The sequence below is a fragment of the Halichoeres trimaculatus genome, unplaced genomic scaffold (assembly GCF_033239565.1).
Source record: "Halichoeres trimaculatus isolate MK-OKI-2021-1 unplaced genomic scaffold, fHalTri1.1 fHalTri1_scaffold_7, whole genome shotgun sequence".
Taxonomy (NCBI): domain Eukaryota; kingdom Metazoa; phylum Chordata; class Actinopteri; order Labriformes; family Labridae; genus Halichoeres; species Halichoeres trimaculatus.
In genome coordinates, this window is record NW_027437185.1 from 23,480,944 (window position 1) to 23,499,131 (window position 18,188).

An 18,188-nucleotide genomic window follows, 5' to 3' on the forward strand; every position below is an offset into this window, starting at 1 on the left:
AGCTCTAAAACAACATTTACAAACTCCACTGAGCCCATCATTTTACCAAACACAGTCACATCTGATCAAAATCTGTGATTTTATCTTCTTCAAAGAAAGAGAAGGGTGATATGAGGTGGTTTGCTCCCTGAGGCAGTCATCCTGACACGGTACATGTTCAACATTTGAGTCACTGACAAACAGATGCAGGGTTTGACTCTTGAATAAAGAAGTGTTGTTGAAAGTAGTTCATGTTTCTGTCCTTGTGTCTCACAACATTCACATTTAAATATAACAATGACTTGTTTATATGGTTGTAATGATACATTTCAAAAAGAAATATTTCTGTTCAAACTTTTTTGGCTTTTGTTTCATAGCTATGATGATTTGACTGTTATCTGTACTGCAGAAGAAAACTGGTCCTAAATGGCAATATTTCTTTTGTTTGTTTTAATATCATCCGTTCCTCCTCTCACTGGGTGAGAAGCAAGGTATGTACAGCCTGGACAGTCACCAGTCCTTCACATGACTAACATGTACAGATAGACAGCCATTCTCTTACACTCACATCTAAAGGCAATTCAGAGAGAGAGCGTTCAACCTGTGAGAGTTTCTGGACTGTGGGAGGAAGCCGAAGAGGACCCACATATGCATAGGGGGAACATGCAAACTTTGCATGACCAAGGTTTCAAAAGAGGAAGCTTCTTGCTGCGAGGTAAAAACACAAACCACTGCACCATATCATTCATGGTCCCTTTAAAAATACAATAAGAGTCAGAAACAGTGGGTTAAACAGTTTATTGAATTTATTTCTGCTGTTCAGAACTGTTTGTCATCTCTGGCTGACTTAACAATATGAAGAGAAGGAAAAAAACTTGAAGGGGGGAAAAGAGAGAAATAAAGAAACTATCAACATTAATTAAAATCCACAAACATAATTGGCTTATGCACAACTTAGCATTCCCTGTCCACCCCACCCTCCCTCCCCTTTGGGAAAATTAAGATATAAAAACCCACCTGTTGCCAAAAAGTAAAATGCTGTTTTAAATGGGGAAATTTTTAAATGTCAAAGCAAACTTACAGTGACTAATTTCTAGCAAAGAAAATTGAAGAAAAACATATGTAGAAAGTTAAAATAACACAGAGGGGGAATACAAAGGGAGTATAACACCAGGGGGGTTGTTGCGTATACAACTTACTAAAATAGTAACATGTTATGATTTCGAGTAATAAGAAATAATCATGCAATTTAACACGCTGGTCATCTGTTTCCAGATCTAAGTCACCAGTTTGGGGGTTGGAGCAAAGAGATCATGTTTATACGTGTATATATATGCTTATCAACGTAAAAACAAAAGGGGGGGGAGAAAGACTGCTGATTGTGTGCCACCATTCAACACCAAATCAAGATCTTTGTGCTGTATCCAGGGAATTTATAAGAACCTGATATGCACGCTTTTGCATGATGGCGTACTCCTGGATACATCACAGATGACATCTAGCACCATTCAAAAACAAAAAAAAACACATTTGTGAAAAAAAGAGTGCTTTTTACAAGTCAGAGGCTAAAATATTCACATAGCTACAGTGAAATGATGAACATAAAGAGTTCAACTGCAGGGGTGTTAGTTGTCATCACTTAAATGGTACGAACAAAGTCATTGAATACAAACAAGAAACAATACTTAAAGGGGGTAAGATGACAAGATAAAGTGTATCTTGCTACAGAGAAACATCATGCTATAGTGTTCTAAATATTGGCATTAAAAAAGGACAAGTTAGTTCTTATACCAGGCTGCTGTAGATCTAGAAAACATTTCACTAAAACGGGTAAAATTTGAGATCAACTTGACCGAAACGTCTCCAGGAAAACAAAAGCATTTCAAATTTGATTTCCAGTCTGCAGTAACAGGGAAATGTGTAAAATAAATATGTTGTTTCTTTGCTTATAACACAAGATCTGATCATGTCCGTGCAGAATTAGTTTCCTGTCGAGTTTCTTTCTTTGTGACCCTAAGAGGTAACAGTTGTGTTAGTCTCGTCTTGAGATGAGAATACAATAAGAGTTTTTTTCGTCTGAGTTCGGCCACAGTTCAGCTCTTCTGTATTACTTGGTTGCATGATTATTGCATTAAACAATGAGGCAGATGGTTTGGGAATTTGAGTTTAAATGGTCAAGTATTGATACACTTTGCCTCACTCGTCTTACAAAAGTCAAGATTTTTTGAGTTGCGTGCATCTTTTGCAAAGCTTATGTACACTGACATACTGTGTCAGGCCCAAGCGCTCCCTAAATGCCATGCAAATGCTAATATTAGTGTTCCTTTGGTTATGTAAAAAATCTACATGCATCTCATCCTTTACAAAAATAAAAGTATAGAAAATTACCGTTAGAAATTATCTGAAAATTCTTCTTCCAATGTAAAAAAAAGCATCACCTGTTATTAGTAATATATTCATATGTATTAATATCTCCTTTATCACCTCCATCTCAACTGTATATTAAAACTATGATCAACTATATTCTTTTTTCACTTGTTAAACAGTGAAGGAAGTTCATGAGCTGTATAACTGAAGTACTGAATATTTAAAGTGAGAGGATATTCTGACATGAAGCCCTCAAAAACTCTCACACGTGAAAATATCAGGAAAATATTAAGTATCAAACCCTTCAAGAAGTGATTTCAATTTCCTTCAAGATTTCATTTAGTTCTCCTGATAGATCTGCATAGTGTGTCATCATGTTTATGTGCAACATGTGCATTACATGTTTTACGAGATTCTCTTTCAATGAAATGGTTTAACCTAACCTGGATTATTCTCTGCGGGTTCCTGTGTCGCAGAAAGCCTAAGTGCTTTAAGAGACGCACATGCTTGAGAAAAGAACGTACATTTAGAGCATTTGAATGTGGAGGCATACTGCTATCTGATAATACTCGGCCAACCAATCACTTGTTGGCAAATACATTAAACCCTTGAATGCCCCGTGTAAAAATTCACCAATCACATTTCTTCATTTTGTTAGATTAACTGCACATCAGGTATTTAAAAAGATGAAAAAAATGAAAACACACCCTCTAACTGACGTCTACCTCAAAACACCAAAAATGCCGAAGTGCAAAAACATCTTCTGTTTAACTGTTCAATCATCAAACCTTATTGGAGAAAAAAAAGCATCACGTTCTTTAAATTACAAACTTAAAGCTGGATGCAAATTCTAAGTGAGATGTTGAGCCTACTTTTTTATACCTCCAGTCATCTGGTCTTTAACCTCCATTTGCTCTTAGCACGGTAAACATCCCTCAGACTCCCTAAGGTGAAACTCATTTCTGTGTGAACCTCACACAGGCCATCACGCGGCATTTGGTCTGGCCACTTCTCAAAATATCTGAGCTGTCGATACCAAAGCCATCAAGTACCGTATATCCACCCTAAAGGTGTAACAAAACTGAAACAACAACTCCCGGCAATGGGTACTCAATGATTTGTCTTTTCACTCTGAAAATATTACGTCACACATCTTTAAACATTATCAGTTCAGGTTTAGAAAAACTGGCGAGCAGCCAAACTGTTGGATTATATTTTACAAAAAGAAAAGAAAAAAAAAAGAAAAAAAACTGTGCATAGTAGCCTGAATCTCCTCCCTGTCCCTGCATGTCTTGGCACATGACACAGGTGAGGTCTGGGTTTGTCTTTACAGTCTGAGAGAAGCATCGTATTTGAAAATAGTTATCTTCAGCCAGCAGGGAGGAGGAATGCATCGATTATTCAGTGAGGTTATCTTGATTGAAGATTAGTTCCTGCAAGACAAGATGATAAAAACCTGTCACTGGTGGTGTTGCTGACTTGGTTCACAAATCAGGTTACATAAGTGATGTACTTCAAACTATGACTGGTCACTGACAAATACCTATAAGTTAAAGGCTAAAAGAAGTAAACATCCGGCGAGCAAACATTTTGGCGTTCCACTCTGTTACACATTTTTGTAATCTTTAAAAGTTTCTAAGTGAAAAAAACATACATTGAAATACATTTTTAAGAATTACACAAACATTAGAATTATATGTCGTGTACCTGGCTAACCATGTGGTCAGCTGGGAGATTAGCTGGGCACCCAGCTGTGGGCGGAGCCTTGTGTGGTGGCCGGGTAGCCTTGGCCTCCAGGCAGTATGGGGTCAAAGTTGAAGTCTATGCCGTCTCCGTCCATGAGGTCACTGTTGATGATGTAGTCAACGTCACAATCCAGGTTCTCAGTAAACATGTCCATGTCCAAGTCTGTGGGCAGGCGGTCCTGACTGGGATGGAAGCAGGGTGGAGCTCCAAAAGGACTCATTCCCTGCAGACTCACACTTGGATTGGCTGAGGCAACAGGCGCCCCGTGATGTGAGCCCACAGCTGGCCCCGTGGCGTGCTGGGCTTTGAGGACAGAGAGCTGTGACAGGTCCTGAGACATACCTGAAAGGATCATCCCTAAGCCCATGGGAGAGTGATGCTGGTGCTGGTGCTGTGGCTGTGGTTGTTGCTGGTGGTGCTGCGACTGCTGCTGGTGGTGAAGATGGTGCTGCTGTGGCTGCATTTGGGCCTGCAGACCCATAGGGGTCACTGTGTTCTGCTTAAGGCTCTTACCCAATAGCAGCTGGTTGGGTTTGGACCCAACGCCTACCACTGAAGATCCCATGCCCATGAGGCCCACCCCTCCGGGACTGGGCATGAGAGGATCCACTTGGGTCATCATGACATCACTGGGTGGAGGGGAGTCAGAGGTGAGCAGCGCCTCCAGACTTGAGGGGACGTGGGTGCTGTAATGACTGCTTCCACGAGAGCTGGAGGGGGGCATGGGGTTGAAGAGGGAGTTGCTAAAGGTTGACGGCTCCTTGCCAGCAGGACTGCACTGAGAAATGGAGGCCTGGGTCCCAGTATGTGAGGGGGGCTGTGGGACGCTGGATGGTTGCAGCTGATGGAAGGAGGGGAAGCTGGAGCCACGAGGCAGCAGAGTGGAGGCAGAGGGCAGTGGAGTGGGAGGTGCTGGTGGAGCTGTGCTGGGACTTGCTCCTCCCTGCGGCCCAGTCATCAAGGTGAGGCCATCGATCAGATCGAGCTCCTCCATCAGGGTCTCTGTGAGGGTGGGGGTTAAGCTGCTGGCTGCGTACCTCCCCAGCAGAGAGTCCTCAGGCAGATTATCGTCATCTTCCTGTACAGGAGGAATGGGTGACAGGCGTCCACTAAGTGTGCTAGCATTAGAGCTGGTACGGGGGCGAAAGGTGGTCCACATGTCAGCATCATCCAGACTTCCACGGGACGAGGGACTGCTGCTGTTTACTGCCCATTTAGGAAACTGTTGAGACGAATTAGGACTATCTGCCCCACCTGAGCCTGTGCTGCCATCAGCCCCTCCAGCTACTCCCAAGCCACCTGCTGCTGCCTTCTTGGTCTGCTTGGCCCTCATACGGCTCTTTAGCAGCTTGCTGCTGTTGTCCATTGAGGCCGCCCGGCGACGAGGCGCTTTACCAGTTTTCCCTCCCTCTGGATTGAGCATCCACCAGGAGCTCTTTCCTGTTGACTCATTGTGGACCCTCAAGAACTTGTTATGGAGTGATAAGTTGTGTCGAATGGAATTCTTAAGGAAAAGGAAAAGAATGAAAAAAATTAGCTGTAAAACAACAAGGGCTTCCTCTTGGTAAACATCATTTCATTTGCTTCTCAATCTTTGCAAAATCAACACCTTTGGAGATGCAAGAGTGATAAATCAGTTCTCCAAAACTAAAGCAGATTCAGTGCCATATTCTCAAATGTTGATACATTGATCAACATTGTCATTAAATCACAAGAACTCCATTTATTTATTTGTTTATTTATTTATGTTTTTTTATTTTTTATTATTTTTTTATTTTATTTTTTTTTGTACCTCGTATTATTTTCATCATTACACTTCAATCCAATACTAGTGCTACCCATTAAAACAATAATAAATATTATTATGAGTCATGCAATTAAATTAGAAAAGTTTTTTGCAATGGAATTTGAACTTCCTCAGACTGTACAGCCACAGAAATGCCTTTTTAATTAAAAATAAAGTAAAGACACTTAGTGATCCTCCGTCTCCTGAAAGGTGCAGTGAAAACGAACACCACTCTGACACTGTCTTACCTTCCAGCCGGCTGAGCTGTTGCTGTCTCCTTTGTCTCTGAAGTAAGGCACAGTTTTCACCATCCACTCGTAGATTTGTGCCAGGGTCAGCCTCTTTTCAGGTGAGTTTTCAATGGCCTGACTAATCAGATCTGCGTAGCTCTGATTCCCCCACGCGTTGCGCCGGGATGATCCTTTACGGGGCGTCGCGCCGGCTCCGCCCACACCGGCTCCGACCCCACCCTCCGCTGCCGCTGCAGCCTTCTCCGGCTCGGAGGCGATTTGCTGTGGCTCGGGCTTTTCCTCATCCGCGGGCGGGGTCCCAGCAGCGGACTCAGCGCCATCCGCCCCCTCCGGTTTGACAACCGAGATGTCCGGTCTAGGCAGGGGCCACGTGCAGGAACGGGGTCTACTCTGTGGCTCGAAATCTGGGTCAATCGGGGGCACTGGCGAGTCCTCCATGACGGTCCTCTGAACGTCCACTCTACCGAAGAGGTGAACCACTTAAAACATCTAACTTAAAAAATTACAGTTCACTTTGAGCGGACGATACGTCCTGACAAAAACAATATGCTTGAGCCACTGCGGGGTGTAAACAGAGAGGCCTAGAAAAGAGACGTAATAATCTGGACACACCAATGGCCTCGGTTAATCCTCAGATTGGAGATTAGGGAACCCAAATAATCTCCTTAATAGTAACTATCATAAACCTTGCGATTTATGTAGAATGGAGAAGAGTCTCTTTGTTTGAACGTAATAAAAAACAAAAGTGGCAGAGTGGCAAAGAGCACCAAAACATCTGGATCTACAGAGGTTTGCGCTGACCTTCGGATGAACGACAAAATCTTCCAAGTGTTTTGATATAAAATATTTCCATTCCTGTCGGAAAAAAAGGAAATATTTCTGAGTGAGCTATGGTTGTAAACAGATTCTTCAGCACGGATCCCCTTGATGTGAAAATTGAAAGTTTCAAAAGTTTTAAAATATTCTGGATTTTTTTTTTTTTTGTACCAAATGTCAATTCATACACAAATGAACCCAGGGTTTGACTAAAAATGGTTGCAGTGTGTAGACCACCAGCAGGGATTAACTAGCTACTGTTACAAAGGAGCTTCTCAGGACAGCCCCTGTCCGTCTCCACTTGTAAACAACGTGATGTCAGAGCTTTCTACAAGCCGCAAAACCTCAACCAAAACTTTAAAAAATATCCTGAAATAAACCCACAAATAGACTCGGGTTAAACCAGCGCCGAGTAGGAATTTGTACAACCTTTGACTATTTGAAAACGCTTTTGTCTGGAAAAAAAAATCTAAAACAGCAGTGAGACGATGACCGTCGCCGTCTCTTTGGCCTATATATTGGAGCAGCTGTAAAAAAACAAACAACAAAAACTAAAAAAAAAAATACCAAAGCCCTGTGCCGTACAATGAAAGACAGATTGGCTCAAGCTTCGGGTTAAATGATGTTTCAATAACACCGGTAAAATAACTCAGGGATGTGCCTTAGTAAAGTCCGTGCTTCAGGTCTGAACGATCCGCCACATTGCGGCCAGGCGCATGTCACCATCTGCCATGTTTCTCCACACTCCTGCCGCGGCACACGATGCTCGAAGAAGCGCCCGTCAAAGCCCTACACCAAGGCCCGGAGCCCAGCGGATATTCTCCCCGCAGTCCCTGTACACGAACTAGAAAGCGAATTCCAGGGTGTTAAGAGAAGTTTTGTCGCTCCAGAGGTCTGTCGGCTCCAGCTCGCCGCACTTTGAAAACAGCACGATAGCCACCGTAACGTTAGCTGGTTAAGCTCTTGCTACTCCAGAGTTTACTATCCGCGGAAAAGTCCATGAAATATTCCCGAAAACTTCCTTTAAGTAGCCATTCTTGATCAGTGAAAGGTTCCGCCAAACTTTCTATCGTTGCAGCCGCTCAAATATCATCTTCTTCTCTATCTTTTTGACTTGTTTTGTTTTGTTTTGACTCGAGGCGAAGACTCCCTTCTGACGTCTGTTTACCACTGTCAAGCAACACGTTCTGCGCCTGCGCGAAGAGGATTTCTGGGAAACGAAGTCATTCATGTGATGGAATCGGCGTAAACACCGGTTGTAAGTGCAACATGTCCCTGTAATTGGTCATTATGTAAGAGTTTAAAAAGTGTGCTAAGTCCTCGTCACACTAAGTGCATTTAAGGTAGCCTGTTACTGACAATTACAGTAGTGATAATAATAGACCACACCAGTTGGACAGCAAAACCATACATAGTTAATCAAAATAGTCTTATAAAAATTTTCAGGATCAAGTAGGCTACTGATATGTTGAATTTACAATAAATTAAATTGTGTAAAAATTACAGCTTGTTTCTTGTCATTATAGCTGTGGTAAAGATGTGGTGTCTCCCAGAATGTTGTGAACAGAAGGGTCAATAAAAAAATAAGCATTATATCATATAGTACCACTGTCATTTAAATTAACAGATAAACTAATAACCCGATTACAATTACATTTTGCCATATTTAGAAAATAATCAAATCTTTGCTTCGAAACGGTTAGATCCCCATCATAGTCATCTTGTAACCTATGCTGCAGCAGAAGAAAAAAAGAATCTAAGGAAATCCAACTTTTCATTTTTTTATTCACTCAGTAACTTAAACAAATATTGCAATAATCATAAAGGTCATTTATACTGTAGAATTTTAGCGCCAGCACTTGACCTAAATACTTCTATGTAAGTACTTATACATCTAAATAATTTTATGGCCATTTCTAGTGTTACATGCAACTTTTTAAAGTTATACTCTCAAATCCTGAGTAACACCAAAGCATAAAAGTTGATTTTAAACTGACACATCAGGCCAATACACCAACAAACTGTATTTTTAACAACAACATTTGTCAAATGTGATTCAACCTTTTTATCACACTGATCCGCTGTGGAGAAAACTGTAGTTTATATTGGCAAAGGTCAAATTTAGTGCTGATACAGAAGATCTCTGGACATTTTGTTTCATTGGCATGGATTATGTAATTACATCAGGAGTTACAAATTGATAAGAGTTGTTATTCTAAATATGGAGTGTGGTTCTGTTAATGATTATCTTTCTGTAAATACCGGTTGTTTTGGGGCTGACAGACCTCTAGAGTTTTTAATTTCATTTTTATTATTGTTATTTTATATATATATATATATATATATATATATATATATATATATATATATATATATATATATATATATATATATATATATATATGTGTGTGTGTGTGTGTGTGTGTGTGTGTGTGTGTGTGTGTGTGTGTGTTAAAAAAAAAAGCTTTATTTTCAACCGGCTTTACCATATCTTACTGTAGGCTGTCTTACTTTATGTCCTTTATTGCACAGTAACTCTATTTAATGTGATATTATTATATGTAACGCTTCCATATATATTTTTTGTATATTTGCCTGATGAGATAGTAGTTTATTTTACTTTACTTAGTTCTGTGCTCTCTGAACACCAGACTTAAAGGTTGAAAGACCAGAAACAAAATGTTGCTTGGATCCTGCACTGGAAAGGACCAAACTCACCAGTGCTGAGTTGTTTCATGTAGAAGTTAACATTTTGCTTTGTTTTGCATCCCTGTGTCCCACAAGTTGGATCCCCTTATGTGTGTATATTTACATGTGATCTCTGGTGGCATCAACACCTTTAAACTTCTAAGAAAACAGAGGGAATCCTCAGATATCAAGTCCTGAGAAGACTAGAGCAAAATATTGTTTCACTGATCCCCAGTAGGGGAAAATTGTTTTGTTAAAGCAGCTTAAATAAAAGAACGAAACAAATTGCAATAGAGTAAGACAGTAATGAAAACTTAACATTAAAGGATTTGCAATATGTAAAAACTTGTTTTAAATTAAAAAAAAGTTGTAGTAATAATAAAAATGTGTGTAAAAAAAAAAGACATGCAATAGTGTTATGGATGACATAACGGTGTGAGTTTAGTAATGTTAGCATCAGGAAGATGAGCTGAGGATGATGTTGAATCTTATTGCACATGGGAAGAATGACCAGCAGTAGTGCTCCTCTTTATAGGGTGGGTGTCTGCTGCTGAGGGGATGTGTTTAAAGACCCCGTAGTCTTATGCAGTGGGTGAGAAGGGTTGTCCATAATGGTTGAAAGTTTTGCTAGCATCCTCCTCTCACCCACCTCCTTGAGGCACTCAAAGGACCAGTCAAGGACAGAACTGACCCTTCTGACCAGTCTTTTCAGTCTTTCTGTCTCTCTCTCTCTTTTCTCCCTGTTCTCCAGCAGACCACTGCGTAGAAAAGAGCAGAAGCTACCACAGTGTCATAAAATGTCATCAGCAGAGTCCTGCACACTTCAAACGACCTCAGTCTCCTCAGTCTAAGGTGTTAGTTTATAAATGCTGATGAATACTGAAATCCAACAACATGACCCTAAACCCTCCAGGCCACTAAATAATCCCTCTATCTTATAACATTTGGGCACATTGTTTAATGTAGACTTAACTGTAAGCTTAAATACACGTTGAGTGCATTATATAGGAAACACAGTTTTGACTGAATGTATATGAGTAGATAATTTCTAAAAACATGATTGATTTCGTCTCAAAGCTGTAATGACTAGTTTCGTACTTCAACTCCCAGACGCCTGCGCGGTCGTTCCCTGTGTTTACAACCAGCTGACATCCGGCGTCTTCCCGTCCATTAGCTACCGATACCCACAGTCAACGATTTCAGTCTACACTCGATGGTTTCTACCTGAAAAACTCACACTTCAGATTCTTCATCCCAACTGAATGCAAGATTTCTTCATATTTATCAGATGCAGGTAAGGTGGGAAGGACTAAAAGGTGCATTTACAGCGTGTCCGCAGCCAGCAGGCGACAGCGGCTAATAGTTTAGCTATAGGTAAGGATAGCAGAGGCTTTCTCAAATCGCTGAGCTTAGCTTCGACATTTGTCAGGACGAAACTCGATGTTCGGAGTAGTGCTCTGACGGGATATGTGTCTCACCACAGCAATATCGACTATTTTATTCATTTTAGTCGGTGGATTAACAGCAAACCACATAAGTAACGTTAGCCTGTTAGCGTCATTAGCCTAACGTTAACAGAATCCTGGAGGGGCTAGGATAATGAGCTTTAAAGACAGACAAGCTACGTTTGTTACATTAATGCGTTCATACGTGATGCAGTGAGTCTGTTTTTATAGTTGTGTATGTTCGGTGTCTGACTGAAAGTGTTCCGATGCAGACTGTAGCCTTAGCGAGGTGCTAGCTCTCTGGATAATGGATTATGCAGTGCAGTGATGGTGCCAGGCAGTGAGAAGCAGCCTCACAGTGTTTGTGTTGTTTGTGTCAGGGCTTTGGCCCCGTCTCCCGCAGCTGAAGCACACCAGTCCTTTCCTCTCTGATCCACGTCCACGGCCCTCACACTCACCGAGCCATGACCACTCAGAGGGATCTTGATATGGTAAGTGGCTGAGGGGTTATCACCTTTCTTCCAAGTGAGGTTCCAATAAAAACACTCGTGTGTTTATCACCGTCTGTCGACTCCGTGCCGAGGGGTGTTTTATTTGACTATAATAGTGATAACTCTGCATAAATGTTCACCTCAGCTCAAATAATTTTCAGTTTAAACACAAGGGAAGGAGGGGGAATCATGGATTAGCCACAATGCACTAACACTTAGCCAGGACAGTGACTGCTGTCCTGTGAACACCATCTGTCTAATCTCAGTTAAAACGTTGCCCTACTTTCCTTTCAAGGTTTAGACGCCAATTGATTGTAGCCTCTTGATAAATCCTGGTCACCGTCCTCCCCCACCATAGGAATGGACATCACTCATTTGAAAACAGGGGAGAAAGGGAAGTATTAGTTAAATAGAGATTCAGTTTACCTCTAATCCAAACCTCTGTCTGTTTTACCTGCAGAAATACTTTTGAACGTTATTTCCCTTGAAGAAAAGGATAAATCACTACCTAGAAGTTTATTTGTCTGTTTGACATTTTTAAGCCTAAAATGTATTATGGGGATCACTGCTTGATTGATAAATTCAATATGATTGTCATCATATTTACGTAGTGCTGTATAAGGTACTCAAAGACACTGTACAAGAATCAAGAAAACAAAAATACATACATTACACTGAAAACAAAAAACGAAATGTGAAACATTTAAAAAATAATGAGAACAAACAAGCATCGATGGCTGGTAAGCTGTGTTCTGCTTTTATGTTCTTCTTTTCTTTTGGTCAGACAAAACCTGAACCAAAAATTCTCTGATCTGGCTTAAAGCTGGCAGATAAATCTCAGTGTTGCTGTGTTGCTTAGTGTTGTGCTTTAAAACACATTTGTTAAAGCATATGTTCACCGCCTCAGAATATAAAAATACACTTAACAACAAAGATGAAGTGTTTCATCTTGAACACCTACGTCAGGTGAAAGCAGCACAACAAGGCAAAAAGTGACTTGATGGCTCATCTCTTTTGGCAGCTACCCCAGATCATAAGTGTTGTGGTTGGTCAAATGTTTTTAGGAAACCAAACCAAGATCAAGAATGGATAAGCTGTTTGTAGCTCGGTTAACCCTTAAAACAAGCGATACACCACAGTTTAGGGGATTTACTTTCTTTGGATTGGAGAACCTCACTGGATGTTGCCATGAGAAACCAGGCAGATTTGACTTTGTTTTTATTTTGTAGGGGATGAAAGGGATAGGGATGGGGATGAGGGCAAAGCCTGTTAATGATGACATGGGTATGTAACCCCACATTCAGGTTATTCAGTTCAAAGGGGGAGGGAAAGGGGGAGGGAGGGCATAGGACCACCAAGGGAGGACTGTATTTGTAAACAGATCAGAGAGCAGGGCTGCTCCTCCCTGACGTCACACCTCGTGGTTAAGTCTCTTTGTTCTTTGCTGTGATTTGTGAGCCAAAGAAAGTTCATGTGCTACCTTTTTGAAGCGTGGAAATCAGTCGCTCCTGTCAGTTCTGACTCCTGGGTGGAGATATATACTCCCCAAAAAATTAGATGAGTTTTTCTTTCTCGCATAGTAATATTTGAGAGTACAGGAATGATTGACGGGAAATGATGGATTAATGAGGAACAGTACTTGCTGCTGCATAAATTAGATGACTTTGTTAAAAAATGAATCAATAATTTAGGTTAGAGGATTTTTCGGTTTTTAAAGGACCTTAATATTTGGTCTATTTTTCCCTGGCTTTATTTGTTGTTATTTTTCAAACACTTGACCTGATGTAGAAGACCCCTGTACAGTATTATTTCTTTTTAAATAAAGATATGACTTTCGTTTGAAGGAATGTGCTAATGTGCATGTTTGGCTTTTTGTGTTTTTTAGAGTTTACTCAAACTCCAAAAAGATTTCAGACTGAAGTCAGTTTTTTGATCTAGTGCTTTCATTTGTTTTGTGTCATAACTTTTTTTAGTTGGGTTCTCTGAATGTTTTGGATTTAATTTGGCAGAATTTATCAGATTATTAACTTTCAGTAGTTTCCTGCCCCACATTTTCTCTAATTATTTGGTCTGTCAGAGCTCCTCAGGACAGTTGTGATACTTTTAGTGGTCTGGAGAGTCCATATGTCTTTGTTTGGTGTACCTCATTAGACACAGAAAAAGCAGGAACAGGCCACACTGCTTAGCATTTTATTTATAAAAAATTAATGACAGCTTTATTAACAAGAACGGTGCAGATCTTTATGGCTGATCATTTATTGATTAGTTGTTTGAGCGCTCTTTAGATGTGTGGTGTAATGGTTTTATGCCTCTCATGATGTTCTAGTCATACATAGACCTTGAAGGCATTTTGGACAAGAAACATTTTTTCAACAGATTAGTTTGTGTAAGTGCCCAGAGGATAAAATGTGGAGGGAATCCTGCTGTTACAGACCCTCCCTCACACATATGCACAGTCCCCCTCGGGGCTATGCACTGGCCATGTAAATTTAATAACGTGGCCCAGAGCTGTCTGGGACACCTGGGGTTATCGCATTAGGCTGACAGCCCGGAGAGGGGCTCGTGGCGCCCTGAAACTGAAGGGCCAGTGTTCCCCCCGCAGCCCCACCCTTATCTGTTGTCGTCTCTGGCAACAGGGGCTCACTTCAGTGTAAGCTCTCAGTGAATGAAGTGGCCCAGTCACAGGGTGGAGATCTGCGGTGGATAAATCTAATTAGACTGGAATGCCTGTCTCTTCACAGCCCTGTGAAGGTCACCTCATGTCTGAAGAGGTTAGAGGAAGTTGAGGGATTCATCCACCACTAATGAAGAAGCAGAACTTAATTGGAGGTTTGGTGTTTGTGTTGACTGATGTGACGTTTCTGTGGACGAAGGTTAATCTGTTATTGTTTGTCTTTAAAGGTGCACCTGCGCCTCATCCTGGTCAGTGGAAAAACCCAAGACTTCACTTTCTCCCCAAATGATTCGGCCACAGACATCGCCAAGCACGTGTTTGAAAACTGGCCTGCAGGTATGTGTTGATACCATCAGTTTAAAGTGCTGTAGATTCACAGATTTCATTTCTTTAGAGAAATAAAGTCTATTCTATAGAGCTAAAATCTTGTATTGATGCTAATCTACGTAAGCAGTATAAGCTCCTCTGACAGAGCAAATTGTCCTGTGCTGAAAAAAGAAGCTATACAAGAGTAGAGTTGGAAGATTTTGTGAAAGCCAGTATGTAAGTCTGGCTCTGAAAGGTTATCAATGGGTGTCACAGCTGCTGTCACTCAGCTGAGGTCTGAATGTGTGTTGGTTTTTTTAAAATCATTTTCTACTTACAGTGTTGTGCTGTAAAATTAAACTCTTGCGATTTTTTTAGTGAAGATACCATCTTCGATTTCTAAACATCTACTAGATTCAAAGATATATCTTTGATAGTGTTAGATTTTAAAGACACGTCAGAATCTCCCTGATGAATCAGTTTGGGTGTGGCTGAGGTGTGTCATGTCATGTTTCTCTACTCTGTGACAGGATGGGAGGAGGAGAGGGTGAGCAGTCCCAGCATACTGCGCCTCATTTTCCAGGGACGCTTTCTCCATGGCAACGTTACCCTAGGAGGTATGGTTGTCTCTGCTCAGAGGCACTATCACCAACATAACTTTAAACACAGCTGATGCCACCTTTACACATTCAACCTTCGAGGTGGATTTTGTAGCTTCTTCACCATTGTCTATAGGAAAAATGCTTTACTTCCTCCTCACTTTCTAAAAAAAGGAAAGTGATAAAGGAAGAAAAATTAGATAAATACTGAAGTACAAACTGAGCATCCAGATTTTTACCACTGCACCTTAACTTGACAGCTGTCTGAGTTTAAATCACAGCTGTAAATATCCCTCATCTGACTTTGATTGCTGAATGTGTTCAATACATTTAGCTACTCGGATCATTTTTCTGAGTACCTGAAAACTTGAAGAAAATCCCCTCCTGTTAGGGACGAGGATCTATGTTGTTATATCAGAAACTGGGGTCTTGCATAAAAAAGGTTTCTGAAAGTCCTGATGCTCTATTCTATAGGCAGGTAAAGAAAGGAGTGAGATTAACTGAGTGATGAAAGTCTGTCAGACGTACTTTGATCAAGCTCTTTGCCTGTTCACTGTAAAAGGATGGGGCAAAGATGTGACTAGAGGCTGGGACTGACTTCACAGAGACATAAACTCACCCCGATAGCCTTCAGCTTGTGGATCTGATCTGGAGCTGTGTCAGAACTGTAATATGTGCTTTGCTAAGAGAGGATCATAGGGGAAAATACTTATCTAAAAAAAAACAGAAACAATAAATCCTCTCTTTGTTCACAGCTCTAAAACTGCCGGCGGGCCGGACCACTGTCATGCACTTGGTTGCCAGAGAGACTCTTCCAGAGCCCAACTCTCATGGTAAGGAACTAATCTTTGTTTTCTTTGCTGTCAAAGAACAGTAAGAACGGCGTGAGAGAACACAACACTTTGGTTTTGGATCAATAGGAAGCTCAGGCACTGTCTGAGTTGCTTTCATACATATTTTCTTAGAAATTGTTGCTGTTGTTGCTCACACTTCTTGGCCCAAAAAAGAAACTCTGCAGAGTGATTTTTGCTTTCTTCACACTTCAGCTTTTTCTAATCTCACCTCACGTGTCTTGTTTCTTAATTTTGTAGGTCAAAGGAACAGAGAAAAAACCACAGAGAGCAACTGCTGCCTACTCTTGTAAAGCAACTGACATGACAGCGCTTTATCCCCTACCCTAACTATACACACACACACACACAGAAATACACACATACACACACGCACACATGCACACAGACACATGACAAATAAAAAAAACACACACACACACACACACACGCACACACACACACACACACACACACACACACCACACACACACACACACACACACTTCGTTCTCTCCAGCCTGTCATCCTGTCAGATCTGGATTAGAAATGAATCACAGAGATGGTTTGGGCTGATACCTGCTCTGGTGGAACACCAGTCCTTATTTTGTGCCAATTTGTTTGGACTTTAAGCCCTAATACGTTAAGATTTTTGCTGTTATTAATCTAATTTCTGAAGCTCATGATGTTGAACAGTATCATGGACATTTTTGCTCCTGGATGCGTTTTCCAGAGCTGTCAGGAACTCTTCTCTCGTCATGGACAAAGAATTATCACAAAGGACTTAAGGATTTGTGGGCTATTACCCTTCCCTACTAAATCTTATGGATGTTTCCCCAGGTCGTACTGAATGGTGTTAACCCTCTCATTGCACTTAACCAGTTTAATCCAGAAGTGTTTACTGTGTTTCATTACACCTTCTCCCCCAGATTGCTTCTGTTTAATTCTGTTTTCTTGGTCAGAGGGACAGACTTTTGTTCCTGTTCATGGTAGAAAATGTGCCATCCTCCTCATGAGACTGTTTCTGCCTCTCGCTGACTAAGTGACTGAACTGATTGGTTTGTATCAGCACCACCGGTGGCATTAGTGCCATGACCTTAACGCCTGTTTGTTCCTGAAACTGGACCAATGGAGAAAGGACTTTTATTTTGGAGGAGCTGTGTAAACACCTGAGGGGATGCACAAGGTGCTGGACCTCCTGTCAGCTCTGCGAAGATGGTGTCAGAGGATTCAATGGATTGCTCGTGTGTCTCCGGCTTTGACTTAAAAGGACTACACTGTCGGATGTAAACGCGGCAGGCCAGTTAAACACGTACAGGTGAAGCAGTCGAAGATAAGAGGGAGGGGGCATGTCGACGTGAGACTCTCCCTCACTCTATTGGACGCTGAACAAGGAAGAGGGAGTGTTTCTCCCACTTGGATGAAGTCAAAAGGAAAATCTAGGTGGTGTTTCACCTCCTTTTTCATTTGGATGCTGTCTTTACTTCTTGTTTGCCTTTTATCGTGGAATTCAGTAATATCATTAATAATGAAATTTAAATATATCAATTTTTATCTTGTGTATAGGTATTTGTTCAACTTCAGTGTGGGTGAGTTTGTGTGTGAGTGTGTCTGAGGGTGTGTGATGCACGTGGCATACTGTATGAGGACTAGTGAGGGCATGTGGTCTTAAAAAAGGGGGTGCACTGGGAGTGTTGATGGGCTCAGTTTCTTCAGAAACAGATGGAAACCTTTTGATTCCTTCCATTGAGTGTCCTTTGGTTTGTGTTCATGTCGATAAGTGTCACTGCTATGAAGTTTAGCTCAGTATGAATAAATGTAAAAAAAAAACTAAAATACAATGTGGTCTACATTAAAGCTTGTATTATAAATTAATAAATCTTTAAATAAGGCAAATAATTCTGCGTCTTTTTTCCTCTCGTAACAGGAAAAGGAGGAAGTTGTTACTCTCATTGTCTGAATTTTGGGGTAAAAGGGAAAATATTCAAAGGAAGAAGCTGAAACCTGAGAATTTATTCTTATTTTAAGCATAAAAGTTAATTATCAAACAGGTGTGAGATAGACTTTTCATTACCTGACCAACCAGTTTAACATCCATCCTGTGATTCAAATCCTAACAAAGCCCATTTGCATTTTGAAACAGGATTTGAATTCCCATGATGTAGATGACAGAGGGCCTTCAGAGGTAACCGACCTGTACAACACACTTT

General features: G+C 41.0%; 2 protein-coding genes across 2 annotated transcripts; one reads left to right on the forward strand and one right to left on the reverse strand.

Moving 5' to 3' along the window:
• Positions 1 to 770: 770 nt before the first annotated feature.
• On the reverse strand, positions 771 to 8,129 carry foxo4 (forkhead box O4). Its single transcript, XM_074674261.1, has 3 exons — positions 6,127 to 8,129; positions 4,054 to 5,596; positions 771 to 3,779 (listed from the first exon to the last, which is right to left on the reverse strand). The coding sequence occupies exons 1-2, from the start codon at positions 6,565 to 6,567 to the stop codon at positions 4,082 to 4,084; spliced, it is 1,956 nt and encodes a 651-aa protein (XP_074530362.1). The 5' UTR covers positions 6,568 to 8,129; the 3' UTR covers positions 771 to 3,779; positions 4,054 to 4,081.
• Positions 8,130 to 10,742: 2,613 nt separating this feature from the next.
• On the forward strand, positions 10,743 to 17,877 carry ubl3b (ubiquitin-like 3b). The gene is made up of 6 exons (XM_074674830.1): positions 10,743 to 10,927; positions 11,459 to 11,569; positions 14,471 to 14,579; positions 15,080 to 15,166; positions 15,904 to 15,981; positions 16,240 to 17,877. Exons 2-6 carry the CDS (start codon positions 11,543 to 11,545, stop codon positions 16,290 to 16,292), a joined length of 354 nt encoding a protein of 117 aa, XP_074530931.1. The 5' UTR covers positions 10,743 to 10,927; positions 11,459 to 11,542; the 3' UTR covers positions 16,293 to 17,877.
• Positions 17,878 to 18,188: the final 311 nt, after the last annotated feature.